Raw genomic sequence first — 27,252 nt, 5'->3', positions numbered from 1 at the left:
GCTTTTTTGCGGGTGATTCTGGCGCCTCGAGAGGCTGTCTTTGTGAAGGGATGGGCAATGAGACTACTTGGGGGTGTATACCTTCCTCTTCTGGCTAGTGTTGTGGCAGTGTCTAGAAAGGGGAGACACGTGCTTCGCAGACTTGGCACGAGTGTCGGAATAGTTATGGAACAGCAAGCAAAGAAGAAAGCAGGTTACTCCGCCGTGGATAACCACGTCCAGGTGAGGAAATAAGAGGCAGAGTGGGCCAAGCCAGACGGAGAAAGTGAAGGGGCTGGGCTGCCGTGGTGCGTACGAACCAAGGGGAAAGGTTGATTCCGTGAAGAATTGAGCTGACCACTCATGCAGTTCGTACTGCTTTGATCCGGCTTGAATCACGGATACTGCTTTGTACTTTCCAACACTCGTATCATTGTTTTATATGTAATATTTTATCACGAGGGAACAGACTTTCAGTACCTGAGACAGAGTGGGGTTAGGTTGATTAGGGTTCAGCTAACACCACAAAGCGACCACAATTGAAAGGGAAACAACGGTCTGGTAATTGCGAGCAGCATGCAGACTTCTGTATCCATTTGGATAGGAAACGCGCAGATTTGGTTAAAATAAGGTTAGATATGTCGGTGGTTTCAATGAAAATTAAGTCGGTGTGATTTCCTACAATCTAAATTGCTCTCCTCACTGAAATTACTTGATCTTTTTTTAGTTTCTGAACCAATGTGGTATTTCAGAATGCAGGATTCAATGTTGCACCATTTCTGTTGACTGTATTGCTTCTTTAGCAGTCTTTTGAAATACAAGCAAGTTGTGTTGACAAAATGGACTGATAAGCAGATGACCTCTGATGTTTTACTTAGAGATGTTGAGGTATATATTAAACATAAAGATCAATGCAGTTTCTTCCTTCAGTTCCTTAGTTTTTGAGCATTGCTGCATTTTCAATTTCTATTTGATACCCAGAAATTAAAAGATGAATGTCATTATATGTTTTGCTAATTAAATGTCTTTTTATTGAATACCGTCTTTCATATAGAAAACCAAAGAAGGCATTTGACAGAGCAAATTATAATAATATAGAATAGCAGACCACACACTTTTTACATTGATGTTAACCTTGAAGCGTCTGCCCTAGTAAAAAGTAACTGAATGTATTTGAGAAGTATATATTTATGTGAGATAATACTAGAATTTGTACAGCTGGGACTGAAGATTTAAGTAAGGGAACAGACATATACATGTAGATATATTCGATTTAAGATGGAAGGCTGAATATATGAGTTTCGTATGCTTTGAATGTGACCTTTAATGGAGTCTCCCAAACTGATCTACACATAAATAGATAGCAATTACAAAATTGGACTTTGGAAACTACTGGATGGGAATCATCGGTTCTGCTTACTGAAGCTGGATTTTTCCCTCTCATTGTGTTTATCAGTGTGACTAGCAAAACATTAGGGAATGAAGTGAAATTGTGCATGCTATGCGTTTTCCTGTATGACAGTTGTCATGTTGGCTATGATAGTATTTCTGTAACATTTTCTTTGAGATTGTTTTGTTTCTCTTGCTTTCTCTCTTTCATAGAATAACCAAGCTGTAGGGATTGGCAGCGGATCCACTATCGTCTATGCAGTGGAGCGTCTTGGTGAGTAGATCTCACAATAAACCCTACACCAAACCTCAGATATTTATTAAATAGCATTTTTTAAAGTGACTTTCAGATCCTAATGGTAATTTGTTATGTTTCTTTATTTGCAGCAGTAGTATATTAAGTAATTGGTGGCGATTATTTATTATCACTGAATCAAGGTGTGAACCAGCAAGTCTTGCGATGTACGGTCATGACTTCTAGTACTTAGGCCATACTGTAAGGAGTTGCTATGCATTACCCTTACACATCATGATCAACCATATTAATATTTTACACACTTTTTTGTTTTATTCTTTTTTGCAATGTTGTATCTTTAAAGATATGTATGTACCATTTTGAATTGTGTGAGAGGTTTGTAATTGCTGCATTGTTTGTTGTTAATTATAGGTAAACACTTAGTGTATACATGTATTTCTTTTTTAAATTATTTAATATGTCAAGGTCCACAGCTGGATTTTGTATTTGAAAAATACACTAACGTACATTTCTAAATGACTCTCACAGCTGAACGTGTTCACCAGGAGAAGTTGAATATTGTTTGCATTCCCACATCTTTCCAGGTTTGTTTGAAATATTTACATTTTTAAATATGTTTAGCTTTAACATATTTATTTATTTATATTAAATATTGTTGAAAAATCTTAGTCATTTGTGTGGGTCTCTTCAGCCACCATGCAGCAGTCTCTTTCTTATAATTAAGTCAATGTACAAGCTGATTTACTTGTTCCAAATCTGTTAGCATCACAACACACAATACTTTGTAGATAATTATTGATTTGCAAGGCAGGGTTGGGGGAAATGTAGTCCTGAAATATGTTTACTTACTTCACTATTAAACTGTATTGTATAATGTGACTGAATTGGCTTTAAAAAAAGTTTGGGATATGGATTACTCTGATTTTTCTTGTCTTCTTTTTTTTAGGCTCGTCAGCTAATTTTACAACATGGCCTTACTCTGACTGACCTTGATCGACACCCTGAGGTAGTTTACACATTTAGATTTTAGTTATAAGTGATTTAGTGACGTTCACTGGCTTGTAAGGCTAAGTTGTGAGTGTAAAAGTTTAGTTAAAATTTAAGGTAGGTATAAAACAAATTAAAAGTGATTGTTATATTATGCCAGAATTACAGACTGTTCCTATGTGTTACTGCTTTAGTCATGGTAATCAAGAGAAAAAGAAAAAAAAAAGAATTTTTGGTACATTTTTAAAAGTAGTCTACCAAAATAAGTGAGTTGTCTTCAAAAGTGGGTTGACCTGAAAGTTGAAAGTTTTTTAACATAAATTAAGGCATATAAAGATGTTACAGTTAAGAATATTAAATATGAATACACAATACAAGTCCCTTAGGGAGTAGAAGCAAATGTAGGGGACCTAAAAGCATTTTCCTTAGTATATATTAATAGAAGACGCCATCCTTTGGAGCAAGGATCTTTTAAACTTTTTTTTTTTTTGGTCGCAAGCCAATCTTGCCCATTTTATTGTCTTCAAGATCCATTCCTTTCGATTGCCCCGCTGATCGTCAGTGCTGTGGGTGCTTTCCACTTTGGAGAATCATGGGAAATCGTCAGACCAGAGCAAGATCACCCTTGGGTAACCATGGGTGATTTAGGGTGGGCTAATCAATGACAATCATAAGAGCAATGTTGATTGCTCAAGCAATCTGTGGCGACCCACCGCAACCCAATTCGCAGCCTCCCACCCCAGAACTCATTACCATTTAAATATAGCATTGCAACCCAACAGTGGAAACACACAACGTAGTTTAAGAAAACCTGGTTTCAGGTAATATGCAGATAATAAGAAGGCAAAACAAAAAGTGCAAAGAAAGCGACAGCATTTGGTGCAGTGTGCTTTGAACATTGACAGATGTCACTAGTGCAGAGTACAGGAATGCCTTATAGATATTTTCAACAGACTACAATATTAATGAACTTTAATAAATTTCATGTTCTATTCATAGTGAAAGATAAGAGTTATTGCAGTTACCATAAAGGTCTCTGTAATCATACAGCACTATATAGTTCTGATCATTGTGCTTTCAGTGATGATAAACTAAGTGAAAATAGCCACACTGTTGCATAAGCAAAGAGAATAGCTGGCTTACCACAGGTTAGATGGTGATTCAAATTGTCCAATTGTGTGAGTGAATGTGTGTTTTTGTCCTGTGATGAATTATCACCCCATTCTCTTTTTTCCTACCTAGTGCTCCATGGTAATAGCCTAATGAGATGGGCATTGGTTTCTCAAGACAGCCAGTTAAAAAAAACAAAAAAAAAACTGATAACTGATGGCTATTATAGGCATTTTTACCTGGTAATGATTTTAGACAGATGTTAAGTTTTAACTTGCACAGTTTCTCTACATCATCATAGAATAGGAATGTGGACCATTAATCTGACTCCAGTTTATTGCTTTTTGTCAAAAAGACCAGTTTTATATGGTATAACTTGTATGTAACTTTAATATTTCAGTTAGCTTGCCTTACTGTTGCTTGCAGTGTTTTAGTTTATATACCCATAGAAAGCAATATGACTATGGCTATCAGTTCTCTTTTACATGTAACCTCAGAGGCTAAGTTTTGTTTGACTAGTGTGTGCTCATTGTAAAACCTCACAAGCTAAGTAGCTTTCTTTATTTGTGTTAAATAAGTAATATTTCATATGCAACTTTGGAGATTAAGCACCATTCCTTAGCATGTGTTTCAGAATAAAATGTTGGTGGCTAAGCAGCTTAACTTAAAGTATGTTACACTAATTCAAAAGTTGAGTACTTAATACTCTCCAATTATGAATATGCAGTCTGTAAACTTCAGAGACAGAGTTCTAGCATTTTTCCTTGGTAGAAGGGGCTATACCTTATCAGCATTAATTTCAGTGATAGCAGGCAGATAAACAGTACCATGATTGATGGTTTATTAATAGCAAACTCAAAGTTATACACAGTAACAAAAGAGAATAAAGTTACAAAAATGCCAAAATAATGGATACTAGAAATAGCAGAATTGCTTCTGGAAGAAAGAAATGCGTATCTTCCTCCAATACATCCAGACATATCCTTTTATAAGTCGGAGTTCTAAGTTTATCGAAGTGGGACAATGTGTGGCTATAAAATCTTCAAAAAAGTTTTCACTAATTCCCTTTTTCCGGAGAAATACAAAGGGTGTGTAAACAGATCAGTTTCACACATCATAAAACCCACAGGTTTACCCTGAGAGAGCAGACCAGGGATATTCTTTAGTAAAATACATTATTAAAGAAACATTTTTCAGAGATTAGAAAATGTTAGAAAAATACATTTCTGAAAGTTACTCTAAAAGATTCACCATACCATTAGCATTGATTTAAAACCAAGCATGCCTATGAAGGTATTACACTTACTGTAGAAATTCTTAAATTAATTCCAGTGTTCGAAGAAGATATAAAACTGGTTGACTGTCCGTTTGTTGAAGTGATGAAAAATTTACAGGTGTGATGTTGGGGAAAAAGCTCTTCTCTTTAAGTAGAACTGTTCTCGGAGGATAAGTGTAATGCTTTCTTTCCAGGAGGCAAACAGCAGTTTATTGTTGATACAAATGTAATTTCCTTGTGCCACAACTTCCAATTTCCTTCAATACAGAGAACATAAGAAATTTGACAAACGAGAGGAGACCATTCAGTCCATCAAGCCTGTTTGGGTACAACTCTGACTATGGGACCAAACCTCTTTGATATCTTTAGCCGTGACTACTAGTAAGGAAGGCCTGGTTCAGCCATCTCAAGATATAGCATGTTGCCTGTGCATTACAGTGTATCGTTGAAGGAAATCTTCTGACCTTTTCACATTTGTCGTAAATGTTTCTGTCTGGACAGTTCTCATGTGGCCACATTTTTAGTGATGGGAGTACCCTCAAATAGTAGCGGCAAAATTAAATCTACCATTGGGGTCTGGGGTGGGAGGGGTAACTAATATGTAGTATACAATACTTAATTCTATAAAATGTGTATTCTTAAAATGTTGAAAAAATGTTTTCTTTCCATATTTAATTTATTGCAGTAATTTTTTTACTTAAAAATAAGCATATATGAAACCAACCTGATTTTAAGAGTAGTTAATTGTGTATGGCTTATAAATTAATAGCAATCCTGCATGTAAAATTCAAAGCTTTGTTAAAATTGTAAATATGGAAAATAAACACATGCCAGAAATAATATAAAAATCAAAAGAGCAGAGGGTATACCTATACCGGGTGTTCCAGATCTAATTATGCCATTTTAATTACGCTATAACTTATTAAGTTTACTACTCCGAGCCTGTATCCAACTGAATGGAGGACAAGTGGGACATTACATGGAAAATCGGTGAAATAATTCAATGTAAGTCCATTTTCGTTTATTGTAAGATATTTTGAAAAATTCTTTTGTCTTTTATTGTTTTCCTGCATTGCATTAAAAGTTTCTTAATTAGATCTGGACCACCGTATACTTTATACTGAGTTGTATTAAAATTTGGTTTTACATTACTTATGCTGTCTTGAAGTTAAATGGCAAAGACCTGGAACATGAATGTGCCAATTATCCTATCCACAAATTCTTACCTTTTTTGGGAAATGCCTCCATGGATCAGGAATTGATAGTTTCTGAGAACAGATTGGTAATACAGCAGTGAGCCAGTAATGGGAAAGGTATGGCAACAAAATATCAAAATTTTATTGACATTGAATTGTTTAATATTCCTTAATCATATACTGCTAAGAGAATGACTTTGGTGGAATCACAATACTAAATTGCAAGAGTATCATAGTACTCGGGTATACCAGTTCCTCTCCACATAATGGACTTAAGTTATAACCTTCCACTAGCTTTGTAACCTGTTTTTCTAGATGTATTTAACTGAAATAACCTTGCAGCCTTTTGCTTTTGAGAACTATGTGAATTCACATATTTTAAATTATTGTTGTTGAACCTTTTGGTAGTGTCAGCTTATATTCTTCCTAAGTATTATTTAATTAGTTTTCAGATGTGACTGAAATTGAACCTAGTTAACAGATTATAGATATGTACCACCAATGTTCCCTCAGTTGACATACAAAACAATTTTGAGCACTGAAATTACTGTTAGTGTGAAAAAAACAAGTTATATTGATTAATTTGCTTTAAGCAAACAAACTTATTACATGGCTTAAACATGGCTCATCGTCTGCCTTAGTGAAACTCTAACATTTTTTGCATCACAAAAAAATAATACTTCAAAGATCAGTCTTTTTTTACTGTTTTCTCTACATTGCTGTTCTGAGTTTTTTCATGTTGCTATATTACATTCAGTCATTTGAAGAAACGATGATGTGTGATGAGGTGTGGAAAAAAACTGTCGAAATGTAAGTGAAAGTAAAATTAAACACTGTCTCATACTACACATAATCATAAAATGCAGTACTGATATTAGTTTTTCCCCAATTACTTAAATACCTGTACATTTCACGGAAAGTGCCCTCATTCCCTCAAAAGTGTAAACACAATATCATAACATGTCACTCATCTGTGCAAATCCTAGACTTCCAGCCCACAAAGCAAACCGTCAACTCAAAATCATTCACTCTATCCCTTTTAAAGCAAACATTTCACTCAGATGACACACACAATGGCCAAAAGACACAACATGGATCTGTTCAGAACACTGTTCTAAAAACATGATACAAACAGGAAATGTACATTTCAAACTTACCAAGGCTTCCATTAGTAGTACTCAACATACAGTAATGAAAATGTAAAGATACACTATGTGCAAGACCAGGTTTCAGATTTTAATTCTTCTTAAATGCAGTGCTCCAGATCCAACAGTATGTAAACGCATGCACAACAAAAAAAAAAAGTACTGTACATGCTAAAAACTAAAATAAAAAAGGTACCGTAAATAACAAGTCCATAAATGACAGAAAACGTGAGGAAATGTACATGAAGCTGACGAATAATGTCTGGTAAATACTGTACGTTACAGGCATTATTCTCCAGGCCGGGTCAGGTCACAAAGCCTCATCCACGTTGCACAAGATGTTTGCTCTTCTAAGGCAAAGATCTTCTAAGATCCAAGTACAGTATAATTTTTTGTGTAGGATCTATTCAGTACTGGCAATATAAACATTTTTCTGCAGCATCAGGAATACTGTCCTTGTAATTATGTAAGTCTGTGAAATATTATAAAGGTAAAGTACTTTACCTTTTCACAGTTCTGAAGGTACAGAATATGCAAGCAAATGTTTAGTGACTGAGATTCTGACACACTTGTTGCCCAGCTACTCTCATTATCAAACTGTGAATAAGCACATGGACAACCATGGTAGCACAAATATCATTCATCGGATATTACAGTTCTATCCTCTTCCAGCTCCCTGCCTATTATCCATTGTGGGTTCATCCAGAAACAGCCACAGTAAACACACACACACACAGCTTCATTTATAAGCAGCCAGTAGTTTAGCATCAGATTGGTTGTATGGTGATAAGTTTGCTTAATCTATGGGATTTGTGTTTGAAGATCTGCCCAACTGGTGCAACCAATCTGTTATATGACAAAATCGACAGGAACACAGTTTGTAATTCTGGGAATAGTGTGATAATTTTCAGGACTGAATTAAAGCAGACAGTTCAAGATATGGTGTTTAAGTAAATGGGGAAAAACTGTAAAATGACCATATAAAACATTAAGTGAAAGAAACCGTGATATTAACAGATGCTGACATCAGCTTCAAATTTCTTAATGTTGTTTGTGCTTGCAGTGCTGTACTACTGTGGCTGGCTAATTATTAGACAGGATTGCATTTATATAACATGTATCTCTGTTTATAAGACTCAACATTTCTGCGCAACAAGTGCATTATACTGAAACTGTTTTAAGTATAGGATATATTGGTAGCTAGTTACCCCTATCCCACAGCCTGGTTAACAGGCTACAAAAAAGGACATAACAGCGCTAGAAAAAGCCCAGAAAAGAGTGAGTAGGCTGATTCCAGGGCTACAGGGCTTTTCAGTTTAAGGAAAAGAAGATTAAGAGGAGACCTGTTTGAAGTGTTTAAAATTAGAAGAATTAATCTTTTGGAAGAATTAAGTGGATAGGACTGGCGAGTTTTGTTAGGCTGAGTAGCCTATTCTACTCTAGATTGTTCTAATGTTCTAACGTAGAAAAAGTTAAAGGAAAGCACAAACAACTAGTTTGGCACCACTCAGGTCTCTGCAGATGAATAATAATCCAAAGCCAAACTATTATTGCAATAAAGGCCTGAGATCAGAGTATGCCTGACATAAGACAAGGCTTTGTTTTTACTCCAGTTTTAGTAATGGGACAAATAATGCTGAAGTCTTGACAATTCTTCCTTCATTTACATAATCTGAACTTAATTAACAAAAAGTTTAGCTTTTAAACTAAAGTACATACATAAATGTTAAAATAAAAAATGGCACCGATGTTTGTGTCTCTGAGAGTAAAGTGATCATTACCAAAAACAGCATCTTTTAATGTCATAGGTGTTTGTGTGCTGGAGACAGAATTGCAAGCTTCAGTCTGCCCTGCTGTTCACCCCACTAACACTGTCACTGAATTTGATACAAGGCTGAGGTCTGAGTGGAGTAATTTGTTTTTTTACACAGCTGGATGTGGCCATTGATGGAGCAGATGAAGTCGACTCTGAGCTGAACCTAATCAAGGGTGGAGGGTGAGTAAGCAATATGTTTTGTTTAACAGGCATTCAGCTACTTTTAGAGTCTGCCTGTGACAAAGCAGTAAATTTGCATTATTGCTTTTTTTTCCACTAATCCTGCATGAAGTAACTTTGTGGGATCTGAAAGGGCATAAATGGATATTTTGTCACACTACACATGATGAAAGAAACTTTGTTGTGTAAAAACAATAAAGCATTCTGTGTTGTAAATGTGAATGTACAGTGTGAAATGGTCCTCACATTTTCCTTTGACAAAGGACTGAAAGTTATTACTAGAAAGGGGAGAAGGAAGATACAAAAGATTGTAACAAATGAGAGCCCTCCAATTGTTCATGTAAAAATGTCAAGACAGTGAAAAAGGAATAAAAAAAAAGTTATAATTACTATGATATTACTTTGATTACTTAATAACTATGTTGATTACACAAGTTGATTCTCTAGCATGGTAAGTGACTTAAGGATGGAACAAGCAGTTAGTGATGGGGATTTTACCAGCTTGACAGTCCATCATCTTTGCCTCAAGACCACACTGCATGGCCACAGAGCATCATACAGACCCACATTTAAGGGTATAATTAAGTTTTTGTTTTTTTTCTCCCTCAAGCTCTTGAAAGATTGCTCCTTTGGGCAATTTACATTGGAACAGAATCAGATAATTAATGATTTTTAATTAAACCTGACACTTCATAGAAATTATAAATAGTCATTCAGATAGAAGAAACAAATAGAATGAAGTTAACCCTAATGAGCAGGAAATGAAAAGGTATAATATGGGACTGTATTTAATGGGTTGCTTTGTGAGTTGGTACAGGCTGTATTGCAGCATTTGACTACAGCACAACATTTTCTCTTGAAAGCTTCTGAATCATAAAGAAATGGCTGTTACACTCCCCCAGTGAATACCTTGCCGGCAGTTTAGCTTGCAAGTATTATTGAAGGGGAACAAAAACTTGCCCTTTGGTTACATAAGGGGGTAGCGGTATGCACATACCTCTGATTGTGTGCCCAATACTCTCACAAAAGAAGAAACTAAACTTCTAGCAGAAGGTTCTTAGAACCTTAAAATCTGTTTTGCCTATGTTGGTATATACTTATAAATAATAAATAGGCTTATGATGTTTTGTTAAACCACTTGCTATGAAGATACTGCTGGTGTTAAGGGTTGGTTTATTTAGATGTATTAACTTCTGTCTTAGCAGGAATGGTAATTAGCGCCTTGTTTTTTAGATATGCTCTTGTATGCAATGCTCAGCTTGTCTTTGCATGATAAGATTTTTTTGCTTGAATTTGTCTCTAAACTCTAAAATCATAACCTGAAAGGGGGGAAGATGGGATAACCTAGCTTGTGCTTATTTTATATTGAATAGTTTAGTGGCTTTTTTTGGACTGTGCTTGACTTCTGATTGATTTATATTACTCTGTATTGTATTTCCAGTGGCTGCCTGACTCAAGAGAAGATTGTAGCAGGATGTGCTAAACAGTTCTTTGTTATTGCTGACTATAGGTAAGTGAGATTTGTTTGTGAAACTTTATACTTTCTCAATTACTTTCAAAAGTACCCTTTATTTATTGCCTCCAATGAATTCCTCTGCCCAATTGTCTGCTAGTTTCGATACACAGAGAGGGACACATGGGTGAAGGGGGAAAAAATGTGCACAATTCTTTACTTCAGAATGTTGGATGAATTTGTTTGTAAAGCATGCCACTACCATTTTCCTTTGGTATTGTGCCATCCACATTTCCTTCTTCTACAAATTCTGAGTATCGTATTGAAGCAACAGTTGCGTATAGTATTCTTTTAGGGATGGAAAGCAACAATAGAAAACTGATACAGTGATTGTGTGGCTACATTGTGGCTTCGGTCAGTGACTGAATTCATTTGTTGGCTACTAAATTATATTTCTGTAACTCATGGTAGGGTATTTCATTTGTCATTTCATTTATTACAATCCTTTCTCTTTTACTCCTAAGTTAATTGCTTTTATATTATTTTTAATTTTTCATCCTAACATTATTTGCAATATTAATAAGTCTTTTTTATTAGTTTTGTTATGGCAGTAGATATGCAACTGCAAACATTCTGAATCAGGTCTTTTAAAAAACCGAAGGAAAGAATTAAACACACTTTCAGTTGCTTTTAAATGAATGATTTTTAGATTCATTTAATGTAACTTATAAAATAATACATTGTCTATTGTATTATATAAAGGAAAGGGAAACCCAAAATAACATCCAACTTTTAAGCACTTATCCACAAATATTTGTAACTTAGCCCTGATTTTTGTGAACAAAGCAGATAAACTCTGTTCCTCAACCTCCAGTACCAGAGAGAGAGAGAGAGTGAAAGCATAAAAGGGAATGTGATTTAGCTGACTAAGGATATGGAAATACATAACTCAAAAATTTGACATTTTTCCTCTTTCCCTATACTTGCATCTTGCCTGAGGAAGAGGCCTGAGTTGCCTCGAAAGCTTGCCTATTATAGTCTTTTTAGTTAGCCAATAAAAGGTGTCATTTTGCTTGACTTTCCCATACTTAAAGATTAGTAAAAGGGTGATATGATATTAATACTTTGGTTTTGTTTGCCGCCTCCTCACAGAGTGCCAGGGATTGGGTTGAGGCTTCATTTATACGAAAGGCTGTTGTTAACACTAGAATTATCAGAGCCTACGAAAAAACTCATAGATCCGGCCCACCTTAAATCCATTCACACCTCTCCGTCAGGGTCTTTTGTCCTGTAAATGTGCCAATAAAGACAAGAAGCAAACAGCCTGGTATCCCATACCCCCACCGCTGCAGAACGTACACAATTTTCTCCCAGCTCATACCTTGATTGATTACCTGGGAGTGAAGTGCTGGAGTTGTAGAGTGAAAATAATAGATTGTTATTTGGAACAGATGCATTTCATGTGTTCCGCTTCTACAGTAACCTGTGTAAACACATTGTTAAAACAGAAACGTTTTTCATATTTTAGTAGTAAATTACAAAATGTTGGCATAGACTTTATAATGTGTGAAGCCTGAAGTCCAAAGATCAAATAAACACTTTCACAAAAGGTTCAAGGACGATACAACAGCTTCCGTAGCGTAGCGATAAGATTTGCGGACTTGTAATCAAGAGTCCCCGGTTCGATCCCGACCACCTCCTATATTTGCCGTTTTCAGTAGTGAGCTGCTGTTATTGTTAATATTATACAGTACACACATACATTTGGTTTGCGTCTGTAACAGACCGTGTACATTTATAGGACTTGTAAAAGTTACCTTTTTTTTTCTCACTTTTATTCTCTTAGTCACAATCACGGTGCATACTACCGCCCTAACCCCGCCCACTCTGGGATCTAACGTTGTTACTTTTTATTTGAAACTGGGAGTAACTGTAGATGTGAGTGGTGTTTTGAGACAATGGAACTAAACATTCTCTGATTCAAATGAGTCAGTGTCAGGTGCCCTTTCAATGTAATAGGAACCACAGCACAGAGAGAAGTGTGCACATTGCAACAGGTACACATGTTGTAAATGTAGGAAGAAAAGCAAAAGAAATGTAACTAATTATTTCTCAAATGTTGTAAGTCACCATGGATAAAGGCATCAGTCAAATAATAAGAATTAATAATATTATTATTGTAACTTTTATCCTGGACCAGGTGATCAACCAACCTCCTCTTGAGCCTGGACACACAAGGGTGCAGTTTGTGCCAGGCAGGTGATTTTGTTAATGTAGAAACTTACTTGGGTAAGCCTCCAACCTTCTAGTAGCTGGACCACATCCACCACCTGCCTGGCTCCTATTATGATCACTTCAAAGGTTGTTATGATAAAAATGGGGCAGATGAAACATCCCATTGCAATTCCTACTTCCAGCTGTGGCCAGTCTGGTATATCCATATCCTGGAAGTAGTTCATGACTGTGGTCTTTATGCTATCATGGATGGTAAAAGAAGTTCTGTGCGAACCAGAGAAGTTAGTGTGGCACTAACCCATATGCATTGTCAAGGTCAAACGGTATAATGTGACAGTTTTTTTTCTGCCTTTTGGTGGCCTGGATCTGTTCCCAAATCATTGAGACATGTTCCTTGCACCCTGGGTAGCCAGGGATTCTAAGCTTCTGGCAGCTGGTGTCAATATATCCAGGCTCTATCGGGTATGTAGTCATCCTGCTTGCTATCACAGAGAAAAAAATTCAGATCAGTATCTGCTTTTTCAAGTGACTTGGCTTTTGTAGAATGTCATTGCAAAACACAGTTTTACAGAAAACCGTGTTGCTTTGAATTGAAACAGTTAATCAGTAGGAAGTAATGTGAAATTTGAGTGTATATTATCATTATTAGATGTTTATAATTTTATTTTTTTTTTAATTTTATTGATTTTATTTTATATCCATACAATTAGATACATTTTTACAAAAAATAGGATTGAAAACAAATCAACCCCCACCCCTGAGAAAGAGAGCATGACCAACAGAGTAAAACTTAAAGCTAGTAAAAATAAATAAATTGATGAGTTTAATAAGTGGATAAAGATAAATGGAGAAGAAAAAGAAATGAGAAGAGAATCTGCTTCTTCAGTGCTTTAAGAGCTTATTCCAAAATATTATTGATGATATCCTGCCAGGTTTTGAAAAAGTTCTGCACAGATCCATCCATCTATTATCCAACCTGCTATATCCTAACTACAGGGTCACGTGGGTCTGCTGGAGCCAATCCCTGCAAACACAGGGCGCAAGGCAGGAAACAAACCCCGGGTAGGGTGCCAGCCCACCACAGGGCATCTGCACAGATCATCTAAGTGAGAATTACATTTGTTTTCCAATTTCAAATAACATAAAACATCACTTACCCACTGACTTATAAGAGGAGAGTTAGGATTCTTCCAGTTTAGCAAAATAAGTCTATGTGCCAATAGCGTAGTAAAGGCAATCAGTTTGTTTGTCCTTCTCCACTTTAAGCCCATCTGGAAGAACACCAAACACAACAGTTAGTGGGTTAGGAGTAATTGTGACCCCAAGGCTGTCTGAAAGGCACTTAAAAATTTTTGTCCAGAATAATGTTCATTTGATGCAGGCTTAAAACATGTGACCCAGTGAGGCTGGAACTTGATTGCAGTGTTCGCAGGTTGGATCTTGCCCTGGAAAAATTTTGGACAGTTTTAAGCAAGGCAGATGTGCTTGATATATAATTTTTGAGTTGAATAATTGAATGCTTTGCGCATATGGAACGCGAATGAATTCTCTGCATTGCTACCTTCCACTCCTTTTCTGATATGTTGAGTGAGAGATCCTTTTCTCATTCTCCTCTTGGGTCTTTGAAAGGGAGGGTCTGTAAAATAGTTTTATATATTGCACAAATGCTGTCTGAGTCCTCGAAACTGAGCAATATTTTTTCCAGCATAGAGGAAGGTGGGAGATGAGGAAAATTGAGCAGGTTCTGTTTAACAAAGTTTCTAATTTGAAGATAGTAAAAGAAATGTAATGCTAGGAAGTTACATTTGAAATGTAATTGTTCATAGGATGCAAAGATGTTGTCTATATAAAGATAATCCCAAATGTTTTCCAGATATTAAAAACTGCATATGTTTGCAAGGGTTGAAAAAGGTGGTTCTCATGCAGAGGGGCCACAGATAAAAGATTCTCCATCTTAAAATGCTTCCTATATTGGTTCAATTGGGCCAATTTAGAATCGCCAATCCACCTAACCTGCATGTCTTTGGACTGTGGGAGGAAACGGGAGCGTCCTGAGGAAACCCACGCAGACACGGGGAGAACATGCAAACTCCACGCAGGGAGGACCCGGGAAGTGAACCCAGGTCTCCTAACTGCGAGGCAGCAGCGTCGCCGTGCCGCCCATATTGGAATGTTTTGAAATAAAAAGAGAAGCTTAGGAAAGATATTCATCTTAACAAGGTTAATTCTTTCAGCTAGAGTGAGATGAAGGGTTGACCATCTATGCAAGTCTTACTTAATTTTTTCCATACAGACGGTTTAATTTTGTTGATAAATAGCTTTATTTTTACTTGTGATATTTACCCCTAGGTATTTAAACTGATCTGCAATGATAAAAAGGAAGGTGTCCCATTTAATATTGTATGCTTGAGAATTCACTGGAAGGAGCACACTTTTATTCAAATTAATTCTGAGACCAGAAATCTTTTGAAATTCCGTAATTCTATGGTCAGCACACAATAAAGTGTACAGAAAGTGAATAGGTCAGAAATGCTTTTTGAATCCACTGTAGACCTATTAAACAATTGACATTCTGATTCTTGCTACGTTCTGTTCCACACCTTCCCCAAGATGATATGACGGCAAATTCATGTGAGATGACTGACTGTTCAAAGGCAAGGATGAAGTGCTGTTAATGTAATATATTCACCTTCAAAGTCAAACACCCCAGAGATGATATCATCATTGGATGCAGAAAAAGCATTTGATATGATTGAATGGAACTACCTTTTCACTACATTAGAGAAATTTGGGTTTGGCCCGAACATTTGTGCATGGATCCAACTACTGTATACCAATCCAGAAGCTTCAGTTTGTATTAACAACATTTATTCAGACTACTTTAAACTAGAACGTGGTGCCAAACAAGGTTGCCCCCTGTCACCACTACTTTTTGCAATCGCCATTTAACCACTGGCAGTTCATTGTCGTAATGCTTATCAGATAAAGGGGATTATCAGAGAAGGATTAGAACAGAAAATTTCTCTATATGCAGGTGATATGGTACAGTATATATCAGACCCACAAAATACTGTGCTTGCAGATGTTTACAATTTTCACTTGTTTATGTAGTTCACTCAAGTATTTTTTTTCATGTTTTTCATCAATTGTGTGATCAGTCTTGTGTTTTATTTATTTATTTTGGTTATAGCTATAGGCAGACAAAGCTGCTTTACTTCAACTTATTACAAACAGCAGTAACATGTATAGGCTGCACATTTAGGCTGATAGTTTCAGTAAATTTTAAATTTACATCAAAAAGCATATGGGTGGTAGTAGTCAAAAGCATACCAACGATGTTTCTTTAAATTCCTAGTGCTGAGTTGTCTGGCAATATCTTATTCTTTATCATCAAATCCTGATATAGTTTTAAAGTTGGTCTTCATTTCTTGTTACAGAAAAGAGTCAAAGGTTCTGGGAGAGAAGTGGAAAAAAGGAATACCAATTGAAGTAATCCCAATGGCTTATGTGCCTGTTACCAGAGCAATAACTCGACAATTTGGGGGTACTGCTGATCTTCGAATGGCAGTTAGTAAAGCGGTATGTATAAACACTTACGAGCTGGTGGCTCTGGATTTACTGGGGGTTAAATTTATTCTTGTAAGGAGCTTCATGTTGCAAATCACCATTGAATGTATTTTGTCAAGGGTTTATTATAGTAAAGTGCCAAGTCTGGCATGCAAGTGAATACACTAAAAGCATTGTCTTATTTCTTATTCTATCCTTTATAACTCAACACAGCCATCTTGACTGTACTGTCACATCTGCTGCACTCACTTTACTGCCTATATCTACCTGTATACCTTACTGGTGGTCTTACCACAGTCTTAAAAACCTTACCGTTAACCGTCACCTTAATTCTTTACTCTGTGGATTATCTCTACATCTAGGTTTCCATCTTGGGATGCCACTGATCCTACCTATACAGATTTTGATTGGATCACTTTTAATTGTGTCAGTTGTACTTCAGATGCACAGTATCTGCAAACAAATATTTAATGCAAAATAAATTACAATTGCTGTTTGGAAATATTTCTCTCTATTATAAAATAAAAAATTCTTAGGAGGGAGACTAGGGAGAAGAGACGTGATCTTCTCGGAAGACAATTTGATGTCCCGCGAGACAAGGCAGTGAGACAACATTTAAAACAAGGTCACGGACATCTAACCTAGCAGTTGTTGGAATGCTATTTGCAGACGGATATCATGTGCTGCCAGCTCTTAAAGCAACGACAAGCGAGAAGCAGAACACACAGCTCGCCAGCAGCAGCAAGCCAGCAGATGATCCGACTGCACAATAAAGTGTACAGAAAGTGAATAGGTCAGAAATGCTTTTTGAATCCACTGTAGACCCATTAAACAATTAACATTCTGATTCTTGCTACTTTCTGTTCCACGCCTTCTCCAAGATGATATGGCAGCAAATTCATGTGAGATGACTTGCTGTTCAAAAGGAAGGATGAAATATAAAACAGGTATTCAATATTCTTCCCAGATTTAAGTTTCAAATATCTGATAGATCCATGTTTCAATTGTTGGGTGACTTTTCTTTTCACTTGGTACAGGCTATCACAAAGTGGCAGAGGATTGTTATTCTTTTGTAAAAAGAACACATTCTCTTGACCTTTGTTTTAAAAAATGGGGGCCACCACAAACTGGGTCTGCCATTCTTGGAGTCATTTTAAGTTTGAAACATGTGTATATAACTCTGTGTTTGGAAAAAATTCTTAAATTTTCTTTTAGGGATTATGAATTATCTGATTATTATTATCTGTTTCTGTCTGTCATGCACAACGCTATCCAAAGTTACATAATGCCGGGATGTTGTATGGCTAATAAATATGGCATTATTAATGTATATTTAATTGAATAGTTTTAATGTAAGAGAACACACCTTGTAAGTCCTTAGATGAGTTATCAGTGGTTATGTAATTTTGCTTTATTAGGACCTATAATGTCACTGGCTTCAAATGCCAGAATTTTACTGACATTGGGACATGCATATCAACCTGTAACATATTTACACTTGCCCAGGTGTCCAGAAAATATAACTGTCCGGCATATATTTTTATTAGCCTTACCATCTACCTGCACCACGTTAGGAGTTAATTCTGTGCTCTGGTATCCATGTGCTGGCTGACATTTTTTTAAAGTACAGTACCATTACTGAACACAAGAGGGCAATCTTGCTCCACTTTTTGTGTGTTTGCCAGGGAGTACTGTAAAGATTTAAAAAAGGAGAAACAAGGCAACTTTTTGCCGATATTGTATTTTTTAACTTTAAATTGAAACTTACTCCATACAGCAAAAATGTAAATAAATTTGTGATTTTAGTTCTCAGTTGGCTTGACTGTTTCCTGTTATGCCAGTTGTGATGTAGAACAAAGCCAAAAGCTGTTTAATTTTAACTCCACTTAGGTTTGGATTTAATCTTTTCTGTCCATCAAGTGATGTTTCCATTTTTTTTATCCCTGCAGGGGCCAGTAGTAACTGATAATGGAAACTTTCTAATAGACTGGAAGTTTGATCGCATCCACAACTGGACAGAGGTGAACACAGCCATCAAACTGATCCCAGGTTTGTCTTGAAGCACTTGAATGAGCAATACATGGTTGCTGTACCTCCCATGTACAGTACAGGCCAAAGGTTTGGACACACCTCCTCATTCAATGTGTTTTCTTTATTTTCATGACCATTTACAGCACTCCATCACTCTCCTTCTTGGTCAAATAGCCCTTACACAGCCTGGAGGTGTGTTTGGGGACATTGTCCTGTTGAAAAATAAATGGTCGTCCAACTAACCTGACTTCTGCACAACACAACTGCTGGTCCCAACCCCATTGATAAAGCAAGAAATTCCACTAAAAAACCCTGATAAGGTACACCTGTGAAGTGAAAGCCATTTCAGGTGACTACCTGTTGAAGCTTATCGAGAGAATGCCAAGAGTGTGCAAAGCAGTAATCAGAGCAAAGGGTGGCTATTTTGAAGAAACTAGAATATAAAACATGTTTTCAGTTATTTCACCTTTTTTTGTTAAGTAGATAACTCCACATGTGTTCATTCATAGTTTTCATGCCTTCAGTGAAAATCTACCAATGTAAATGGTCATGAAAATAAAGAAAACGCATTGAATGAGGAGGTGTGTCCAAACTTTTGGTCTGTACTGTATATGTTATTGGTATGATGTGTTGAAATGCTTGTGGTGCAACATTTAGTCAAGTTATGTAATTTTAATAGCGCAAATGTAATAACCTATGATTTAACATTATACAATGCTCCATTTTACTTTATTATCAGCTATTGTGAGATCTGTCCAGACTAAAAAGAGCAATACAGAAACTCACAATTGCAAAAGGTTGGGAGTTTGAATTTCTTTTAATTTTTTTTTTTATCCAGGCCAGAAACAGAATTCCTGTCAGTTTCCAAGTGAAAACTAAGTATCTAGGCTATTTCCTTTACACTAGCTGCTTTTGTGACAGGAAGTAAGAAAATGTGGGAATAAAAGCCTTCTTGTAATTTGCTAAAAGAGTAGAGGATTAGGGGTACCTTTTAGGAACAAGATTTATTTGTCTAAAAAACATATGCAAAAAAAGATGACATCCTAAGGTAGTTGATTCACATACTAATTTTAATAACCTTGCACAGCTTGTGACATAATAAAGGTCACAAAATGAATTGAAAGCGGCCATTGAAGTGTCTTAATGTTTTAGACTTGTTAGATAATCAAAAACAAATTTAAAATTCAACATTAGAAAGGAAAGTTTTGGTGCAATAAACCAAGTTCAGGACTTTGGAAAGCAAACGGGAAATTTGGTTTGTTTTATTGCATATTAAAAGTGCAAGACTGCTCACCAGTATTGTAATCATAAGAGACTGTCTGTGCTATGTGTGCTTGTGCATACTAAAAAACAAAATCTGCAGAAAGTTTAACTCTTTTAGGGCTAATTTTCTTTTTGTTTCTTATCTCCCAGGGCTGAATATTTTTCCAAAAACTAACATTTTTTAAAAAAGAACACAAAGCAATTGTTTAACATACCAAATCAACAAAAAATATTTACTTTTGACAAATGTTACTGTCTTGCATGTTGTATGAGCCTGCATACTCTATGATTTCACATACATATCACATACATTTTACACAGCAAAGTCCTGCAAAGTCTAATCTCGCTCAAAGCAGCCAATTTCAGTCATTGCCACATTGCACTCATGCCGTCTTGTGAAGTCCAGTAGCCAGATCGGCTCTCAACAGATTAATGTCTGTGTATTTATCCCACGCGAACCTTGCCGTAGATGCATTGGCTGCGCGAAGGCGCTCAACTGGCAGCAGATCCTCTGGCGCGGCATCGGCTTGTGTTTGATCAGCTGATGCCGGCTTCTCACTCTCTTGCTCGATCTCCTGATCACTGTCAATAAAATCCAATTCTGAAAAATCAGAGTCCGACTCCGCGATAATGCGCAAAACATTGTCTGCCGAGTGTTTTTTTTTTCTGCACTCGCGTCGCTCCCTCATCACATGTGGATGCCATCTTGCCATTGTTTACATTTCGCAACTCACGCACACGCAAGGATTAGTTACAGAGTCAACGAGTGTAGCATTCCTCCAAGCACAGAGGGAATGCCTGTGACGTGACAGTGAGATTTGTCGCCATTAACAGCTGATTATCACCCTCTATCCCTGGATGTCGACTTTAGTCGACATGCTCCCTCAACCCCTCCTGTCAACAAAAGTCGACATCCGCCCTAAAAGAGTTAAACTACCTAGTCCATAATGGTCCCCTGCCTGTCTGGAATGGTTCTCTGTTTATCAGTGCCCTCAGAAGCAGGCAGTAATATCACATGTACAAAACTATTATTCCCCCAAACATACATATCCCACAATAGCTTTTTTTAGTGCTCCCCATTATACTCTCTGACTTATTTTTAGAATACATTGCTCTTTACAAGTTTTAGTTAGCAAACCAACTTCAGAAACAACTCCGGTTAAAGACTAAACACAGAATAGCCTGCATACCTGACTGAATGACTGTGATGACCTAAAATGCACAAGAGGTAGTTAGGCAGTACTGCGGTGAGTTGGCACCCTGCCCGGGATTGGTTCCTGCCTTGTGCCCTGTGTTGGCTGGGATTGGCTCCAGCAGACCCCCATGACCCTGTGTTCGGATTCAGCAGGTTGGAAGATGGATGGATGGATAGTTAAGCAGTACTTCTTTCTCTTAAAGACTATTGCTGCCCCTTAGTGCTTTAATCATGAACTGCTGTAGAATTTTCAATAAATCCATCACATAAGGAGAGCAGTTAACAATTTTCAGGTGGTCATTTGCTTCAAGCAGATTTTGATTACATCTGTGTTTGTAATTTAAGGAGCATAAACTCAATTCTGTTCATTTCACTCTCTTTTGTATAGTTCTTGCAGTGAGCACCTTATTTCAAGTAAAAGTATTAAGTCACACTAGGTAACTTGTCTAGAGTTATGGACAGTCAGTTGTGACAAATGACGTTTGTACTTTATAGGCTAGTACCTTTGCCAATAGGCCTTGGTTTTAGACTGACGGCAAGAATGTGCATGGTGTTGATCAGAACTGTTAAGCTATGTTACTTTTCTGGTAATAGCTTAACTTGGCATTGGGGGGAAGCATGTGGGCAATGCTGGGCCTCTATAAAATACTTTTACTATTTTTCTTACAGAATAGTGTGTTGTAGGAAATGTTCAACAGTATAAACTACTGGTCAAATGTTTTATAACACCTCAGTTTTTCCAGTTTATCTTCAGATTTAATGAGTTGAAATACATTGAATGACCTAAAATGTCGAAAAGCAAAGCAGTAAACTGCCAAATACTAAATTTAAAGTTTATGTTAGCAAAAACTGAAAAAAAGGAAATTTGAGAATATTACAAATGGGCCTTCTTCAGGGAACCACTAATAGGTTACAACCTACAGATGTTCTGCAGCAATTAAAGTAAATTAAGCCTTGTAAGTTGAAGCACACAGTTTGCACACTGTTAATTACTTACAAACCCTCTGTCTCTCTTAAAGCAGAGTTGGAACACACTGTGTTACTACACCCTAGAAAGTTTAAATTCCAGTGATAATGGCACTAAACAGCAATTAACAAATGAAGTGAGACGGAACATTATTACCCTTAGAAGTATAAGCCTTTCATTTAGATAAATTGCAAAAAAAAAAAAGCAGAAGAGTCTGTATACGGTGTTCTACACCATTCAATACCAATTGGAAACTGGAGGAAACTTTCATAGACAGAGATCTGGCAGACCCAAAGTCACAACCAAATCAGAAGACAAATTTCTGAGGGGCCTCACAGCACAACAGCTTCAAGCACAGCTTAACAGTGGTGGAAAAAATCAAGTCTCAGTTTCTACTGTGAAGAAATTACTTTGTGATGCAGGTTGGGCAGGGAGTGTAACAGAAAGAAAGTCTTTCCTTAAAAGACAAAATAGGGTCTTGAAATTCCATCTGTGGACTACTGCAGACTAGAAGAAAGTCTTATAGACCAATGAATCAAAATTTGAAATCTTCAGTTCATTACACAGGATATTTGTACGCAATTGTGTTAGTGAAAGGATGGTTCCTCAGTGTGTGACACCAACTGTCAAACATGGAGGAGGAAGTGTGATGGTCTGGGGTCCTTCTCCTAGTGGTAGTGTTGGTGACATGCACAGGGTGACTGCCATTTTTAATTTAAAGGGTTACCACAGTTTGGCTGTAACATCGGCAAAAGGTAGCTACTTTGATTAATCAAAATTTGATTAAGATTTTGTACACTTAATTATTCCTTAACTTATTTTTTTTTTTTTGCCATTGTTTTATTTGTTCTATGCCAATGTAATGTTGTTCAAGTGGTACTTCAGAGGGTGTAGTAACGCAGTCTGGTCCAACTCTGCTTTAAGACAGATAGAGGGTTATTAAGTAAGCAACAGAAGTTTGGACACCTGTGCAAATTGTGTGCTTTATATTGCAGGGCTAATTTACTTTAATTGCTGCAGAACATCTGTGGGTTGTAACTTATCAGTTCCCATTTGTAATAGTCTGAAATTTCCTTTTTTTCCAGTTTTTGCAAACCTAAACTTCAAACTTAAACCTTTGGCAGTTTACTCCTTACCATTTCACCATTTTATGTCATTCATTGCATTTCAGCTGATTAAATTTGAAGAAAAACTGAGGTGATATAAAATTTTTGACCGGTAGTGTACATGCAACACCATTGGAGTTCTTTAGAGTGAATGCCTATCAGATTATATTGTAAATGTAAAAGTATCAAGCTCGATAGTATTTGATCCAGGGTAAGGTAAATGGGTCAATTTCTTTGCTTTGTTTCATTACAATTAACAGTCACTGTGGAGGTGGCAATCCTTTCACATTCCATTTTTGGGTAGGTTTAATTGCATAAATTTAGAAGTTAAAAAATTAAATATGCCTCTCGAACCCACTCTGGGCACTTCTGCTGCCATATGTTGACCACTTAATACGTCCATAAAAAATGGAAAGACATGCCTTTTATGGCTTGATTTAGGTCCTTGGTTACCCTCCGCTCTTAATTTGGTTTGAAAGTGACAAAAATCTTCCTGAGCCTTTTCATTAGATCTACTTGTTCAGGACAAAGATTTGTTGCTCTCGAGGCGTCATTTATTTTGTTTTCTTTCAGAAATTGAATTTTAAAAACCACATGTGACCTGTAAACGGAAGTTAATTGTGTCTGTAATATATCTCTGTTGTTTTTAGCAATATGTCTATAGGGGTTTTGTCAAGAGAGACATAATAAAAATGACAGCAGTGTGTTATAGTGAATAAATTAGAATTTACCATCTTTAAGGCTGAAATCTAGCTTTCGTTTCTCTTGCAGGAGTGGTGGAGACAGGCCTATTTATTGCCATGGCAGAGAGAGTGTATTTCGGCATGCAAGATGGAACTGTTGGAGTGCGTGACAGGCCACAGCTCTAAAAATACATTGGACATAATCAGACAGTGAATTCTGCAGCTATTCTTCTTACAGTCCATTTACAACTGAATCATTTTAAGTTTACCTTTGTTTTAAAGTGCCTAAACATCCGTCCCATTGTACAATAGTGGAATACCGGCCAAGTGCCAGCTCCTGTTTGGGGAGGCTGTATGTTACATTTCACGTGGCTTCCAATGCTGCTGTCTGTGCAGCTTGGTTGTTTAGTTGCAGCTGAGGAAGATCACTGTCAGCAGGAATTGATCCAACTCTGGGAACCTGAGGAAAAGCAAAGGGAAAAAATTGACAATTTTAACTTTTTTCAGTATGTGTTTTAGCTTTTAACCTGTTTTCAGTTAACAGTGCCCCACTATAAGGTAACTCTATTTAATTTGTCCTTGAAATCAGAAGAGAAATGAGATTATGTATAATAAAGTGTTATACAGTAGTGCATATGAGGAAGAAGTAAGAAAGAAATGTGAACTCAGTAGCTAGTGAAAACAAATGCCAATGCTAGTTAAGCACCAGCAGTAACATTTTATAAGTTGACACCTTATTTTACACGTGTGAAACAATTTTGAAACTGAATTAGAAGGAAAAATACCCTGAAATAATAAAAGAAGACCATTTATTTTGCCATGCTGGAGGTTCAAAGAACACCCATCCAGGGTCTTTATTTGTCCCACTCTGTTTTTTCAGGTTTCTACTTCATTAATGCAAGTTAAAGTTCACCTCTTTCTGCTTTGCTTCTAGACTAATATGTCATTGCATTGCATTGTGTACCTCCACTCGGGTACCGTGTGACTCTGGAATAAAGGTTGCTGGTCCTCTATACTCTCTTGCTATCCTCTATACTACTGCCCTCCAGCAGTTCCATGAGAAATTTAATTCAAGGATATATTGTTTCCACAATACTTTTAATTTCAACTTAATTTTTTAGCTAAAAGTCAATTTTTGTGATACATGAAACTCTGCCTTTAATTGGATGATCTTCATTGTCCTGCATGCTGCATCAGAACAGTTCTAACAGTGTTTATTTTATTTTTAAAAATCACTACATGTTTTTAGAGAAGGGTGGAATATAAACTTTTTTTTTTCCTGTCTCATTTCTTTTGTAATTATTTAGAAGTGGTATTTACTTTTGAATACACAGTTTACCATATTTTTAACCATTTTACATTTTAATTGTATGCTAGTTAAGAAACAAATATAGACATAAATTGAAGAAGGGAAGTGGAATTGGAACAAAGTCCTGTTCTGGAAAGTCTATAACAGACTTAAACATATAAATTTCAAAGAAGAGTTTTAGTGTTATTAAAGGATTTTTTTTTTCCCGTGTTACATATCCCAAGTAGTTTGTAGTGGTGGCCGAGAAAAATTTTTTATCTAATGTTTTAAAACAGAATGTAGGGGAAAAAAGTTTTATGAGTGTGTAGAAACTAATATTCTATAGAAATGATGTAAAAGAAAAAAAAATCCATGGAAAAAAGGTTCTCATGTTATTAATGTCTTTATATTCCAAGTCAGTTATCCAATCGTATGCTCAAAACATGCAAAACGCACGCTTTCTTGCTAAAATAATTTTAAATATATACTGGAAATATTGGCACACATCATAAACCGGATACAGTAAAACCTCACTAGAAGGCACGTTTTGAGTGTTTGACTGGGTAACACACGTGTATAATGAGACACGAGTTAACGTGAGGTCAAACAACACAGCCTTTGTACTTTTTCACACATCATTTGCCATTGTACAGTGCTGGTCACTATTGGCTCTGCATGCAGCGTGAAAGCATGAGATTAAAATATTTCTCAACCACCACCACAAACTACATAAGGCAAGTAACATATATATTAAAATAAAGCTATTTTTGGGTGAATTAATCCTTTTTTTTTTTTGGATAAACAGTAAATTAAGAAATGGAATAGGCTGAAAGTTTCCAGCTTTATAAGGAAAAGGTTGGCTGCCCCAGATGTTGTCAAGTTTCACCATTGGCAGTAATGTTCATTGGCTGCAGGTTGTGTAGGGTTTTATTACCCTATTAACCTTGTGAGAATTTGATAATGTTCTATTCAACTTCACGCCCCATTACAAGATGCTACCTTTCTGAAATTACCCCACTCTGAGTAGTCTGATTCTTTAAGAAATCCAATAAATCTTAATTACATTTAAGCATGGTGTCCTAAATCAAAGTAAGCACAGTCATTTGTTTAAGTATTTTTAAGTAGATGTCCAGTGTCATGAGCAGAACTCACTATAACTGTGGTGGCCACTCCAATTGTGTTCTTCACCACAAAAACTGAGATAATAAGACCAAAAAAAAATCTAGTTGGGGGTGTTTGAAATTATATAAGGAATAAACATAAGAAGATGGTAAATGGGGGGGAAAAAACAACTTAATAAACCAAAAATAAATCCTACTGCCACCAAATAGTGCTTCAATTTTCTTTGCTTATCTGACTTTCACTCTGCTTTTGCCGTCATACCTGTTGACTGTTTTTCTCTTCTTACCTCCCAACTCCAAACTCATTTGGGCTATGGCTAAAAGGCAGCCGTATAGATCACTTTGAGGGTGCGCCTAAACAATTACCTCTGGATTTCTAGCTAGAGCTTTCACTGTAGACCCTAGGTTTCCCTTCATTCCTGAACACCAATATACACTTAAAAGCTCCTCTTTATGGCTGCAACCCATACCACAAATTTTGAAAAAATCCGTCCATGGTCTCTTTATCTTTGTCTCTCTCTCTCTCTTTCTCTCTCCCTTCCCCACCACCCCACTGGTAAAGGTAGCCTTAATTATTCATTATTTGTATCTAAAATCCTAGAAGAATATTTCATACTTTGGCCTTTTCTAAATCACTGTCTAATCTGTATGTGTGCCTATGTCTGCAGCCTTCCCAGGTCACAACGTACCTCTACTGTATACCGTATACTTAACCAGTCTCAGTTTTTTTTTTTTTTTTTTTTTTTACCTTTTTACTTGAGATTGACTGAACATGGCCATTTTGGACAAGAGAGGTGTGGTCTTTTTTGATCAGTGTTAAAACGTTGTTGCCTCTTACCTGTCTCTTCATTTTTTTTAGCTAAATCTTTGGAACTCTGACCAGAGTAGTTGCAGGCATCATTGAAGTTTGCACAGATGAATTTTGGTGATCTAGAGTTGTTTTGAAGTGAATGTTCTTTTTCTTCTTGTACTTCTGTCTTTCAATAAAAAGTCTTTCCATATATAATAA

The 27,252-nt window shown here is 36.4% G+C and overlaps 1 protein-coding gene across 1 annotated transcript; it reads left to right on the top strand.

Annotated features, from left to right (window-relative positions):
* Positions 1 to 27,252, top strand: rpia (ribose 5-phosphate isomerase A (ribose 5-phosphate epimerase)). The gene is made up of 9 exons (XM_039751984.1): positions 1 to 222; positions 1,582 to 1,642; positions 2,153 to 2,208; positions 2,571 to 2,630; positions 9,270 to 9,334; positions 10,776 to 10,844; positions 16,460 to 16,601; positions 18,539 to 18,638; positions 23,923 to 27,252. Exons 1-9 carry the CDS (start codon positions 58 to 60, stop codon positions 24,018 to 24,020), a joined length of 816 nt encoding a protein of 271 aa, XP_039607918.1. The 5' UTR covers positions 1 to 57; the 3' UTR covers positions 24,021 to 27,252.

The sequence above is a fragment of the Polypterus senegalus genome, chromosome 4, assembly GCF_016835505.1.
Source record: "Polypterus senegalus isolate Bchr_013 chromosome 4, ASM1683550v1, whole genome shotgun sequence".
NCBI classification, from domain to species: Eukaryota; Metazoa; Chordata; class Cladistia; order Polypteriformes; family Polypteridae; genus Polypterus; species Polypterus senegalus.
This window is presented reverse-complemented; position numbering and strand designations above follow the sequence as displayed.

Excerpts from the sequence above, each read along its gene's own strand:
- rpia (XM_039751984.1), top strand. The coding sequence starts at position 58 with ATGAGACTACTTGGGGGTGTATACCTTCCTCTTCTGGCTAGTGTTGTG. Across the intron at positions 223-1,581 it reads CCGTGGATAACCACGTCCAG|AATAACCAAGCTGTAGGGAT; the intron begins GTGAGGAAATAA and ends TCTCTTTCATAG. Across the intron at positions 18,639-23,922 it reads AGCCATCAAACTGATCCCAG|GAGTGGTGGAGACAGGCCTA; the intron begins GTTTGTCTTGAA and ends TTTCTCTTGCAG.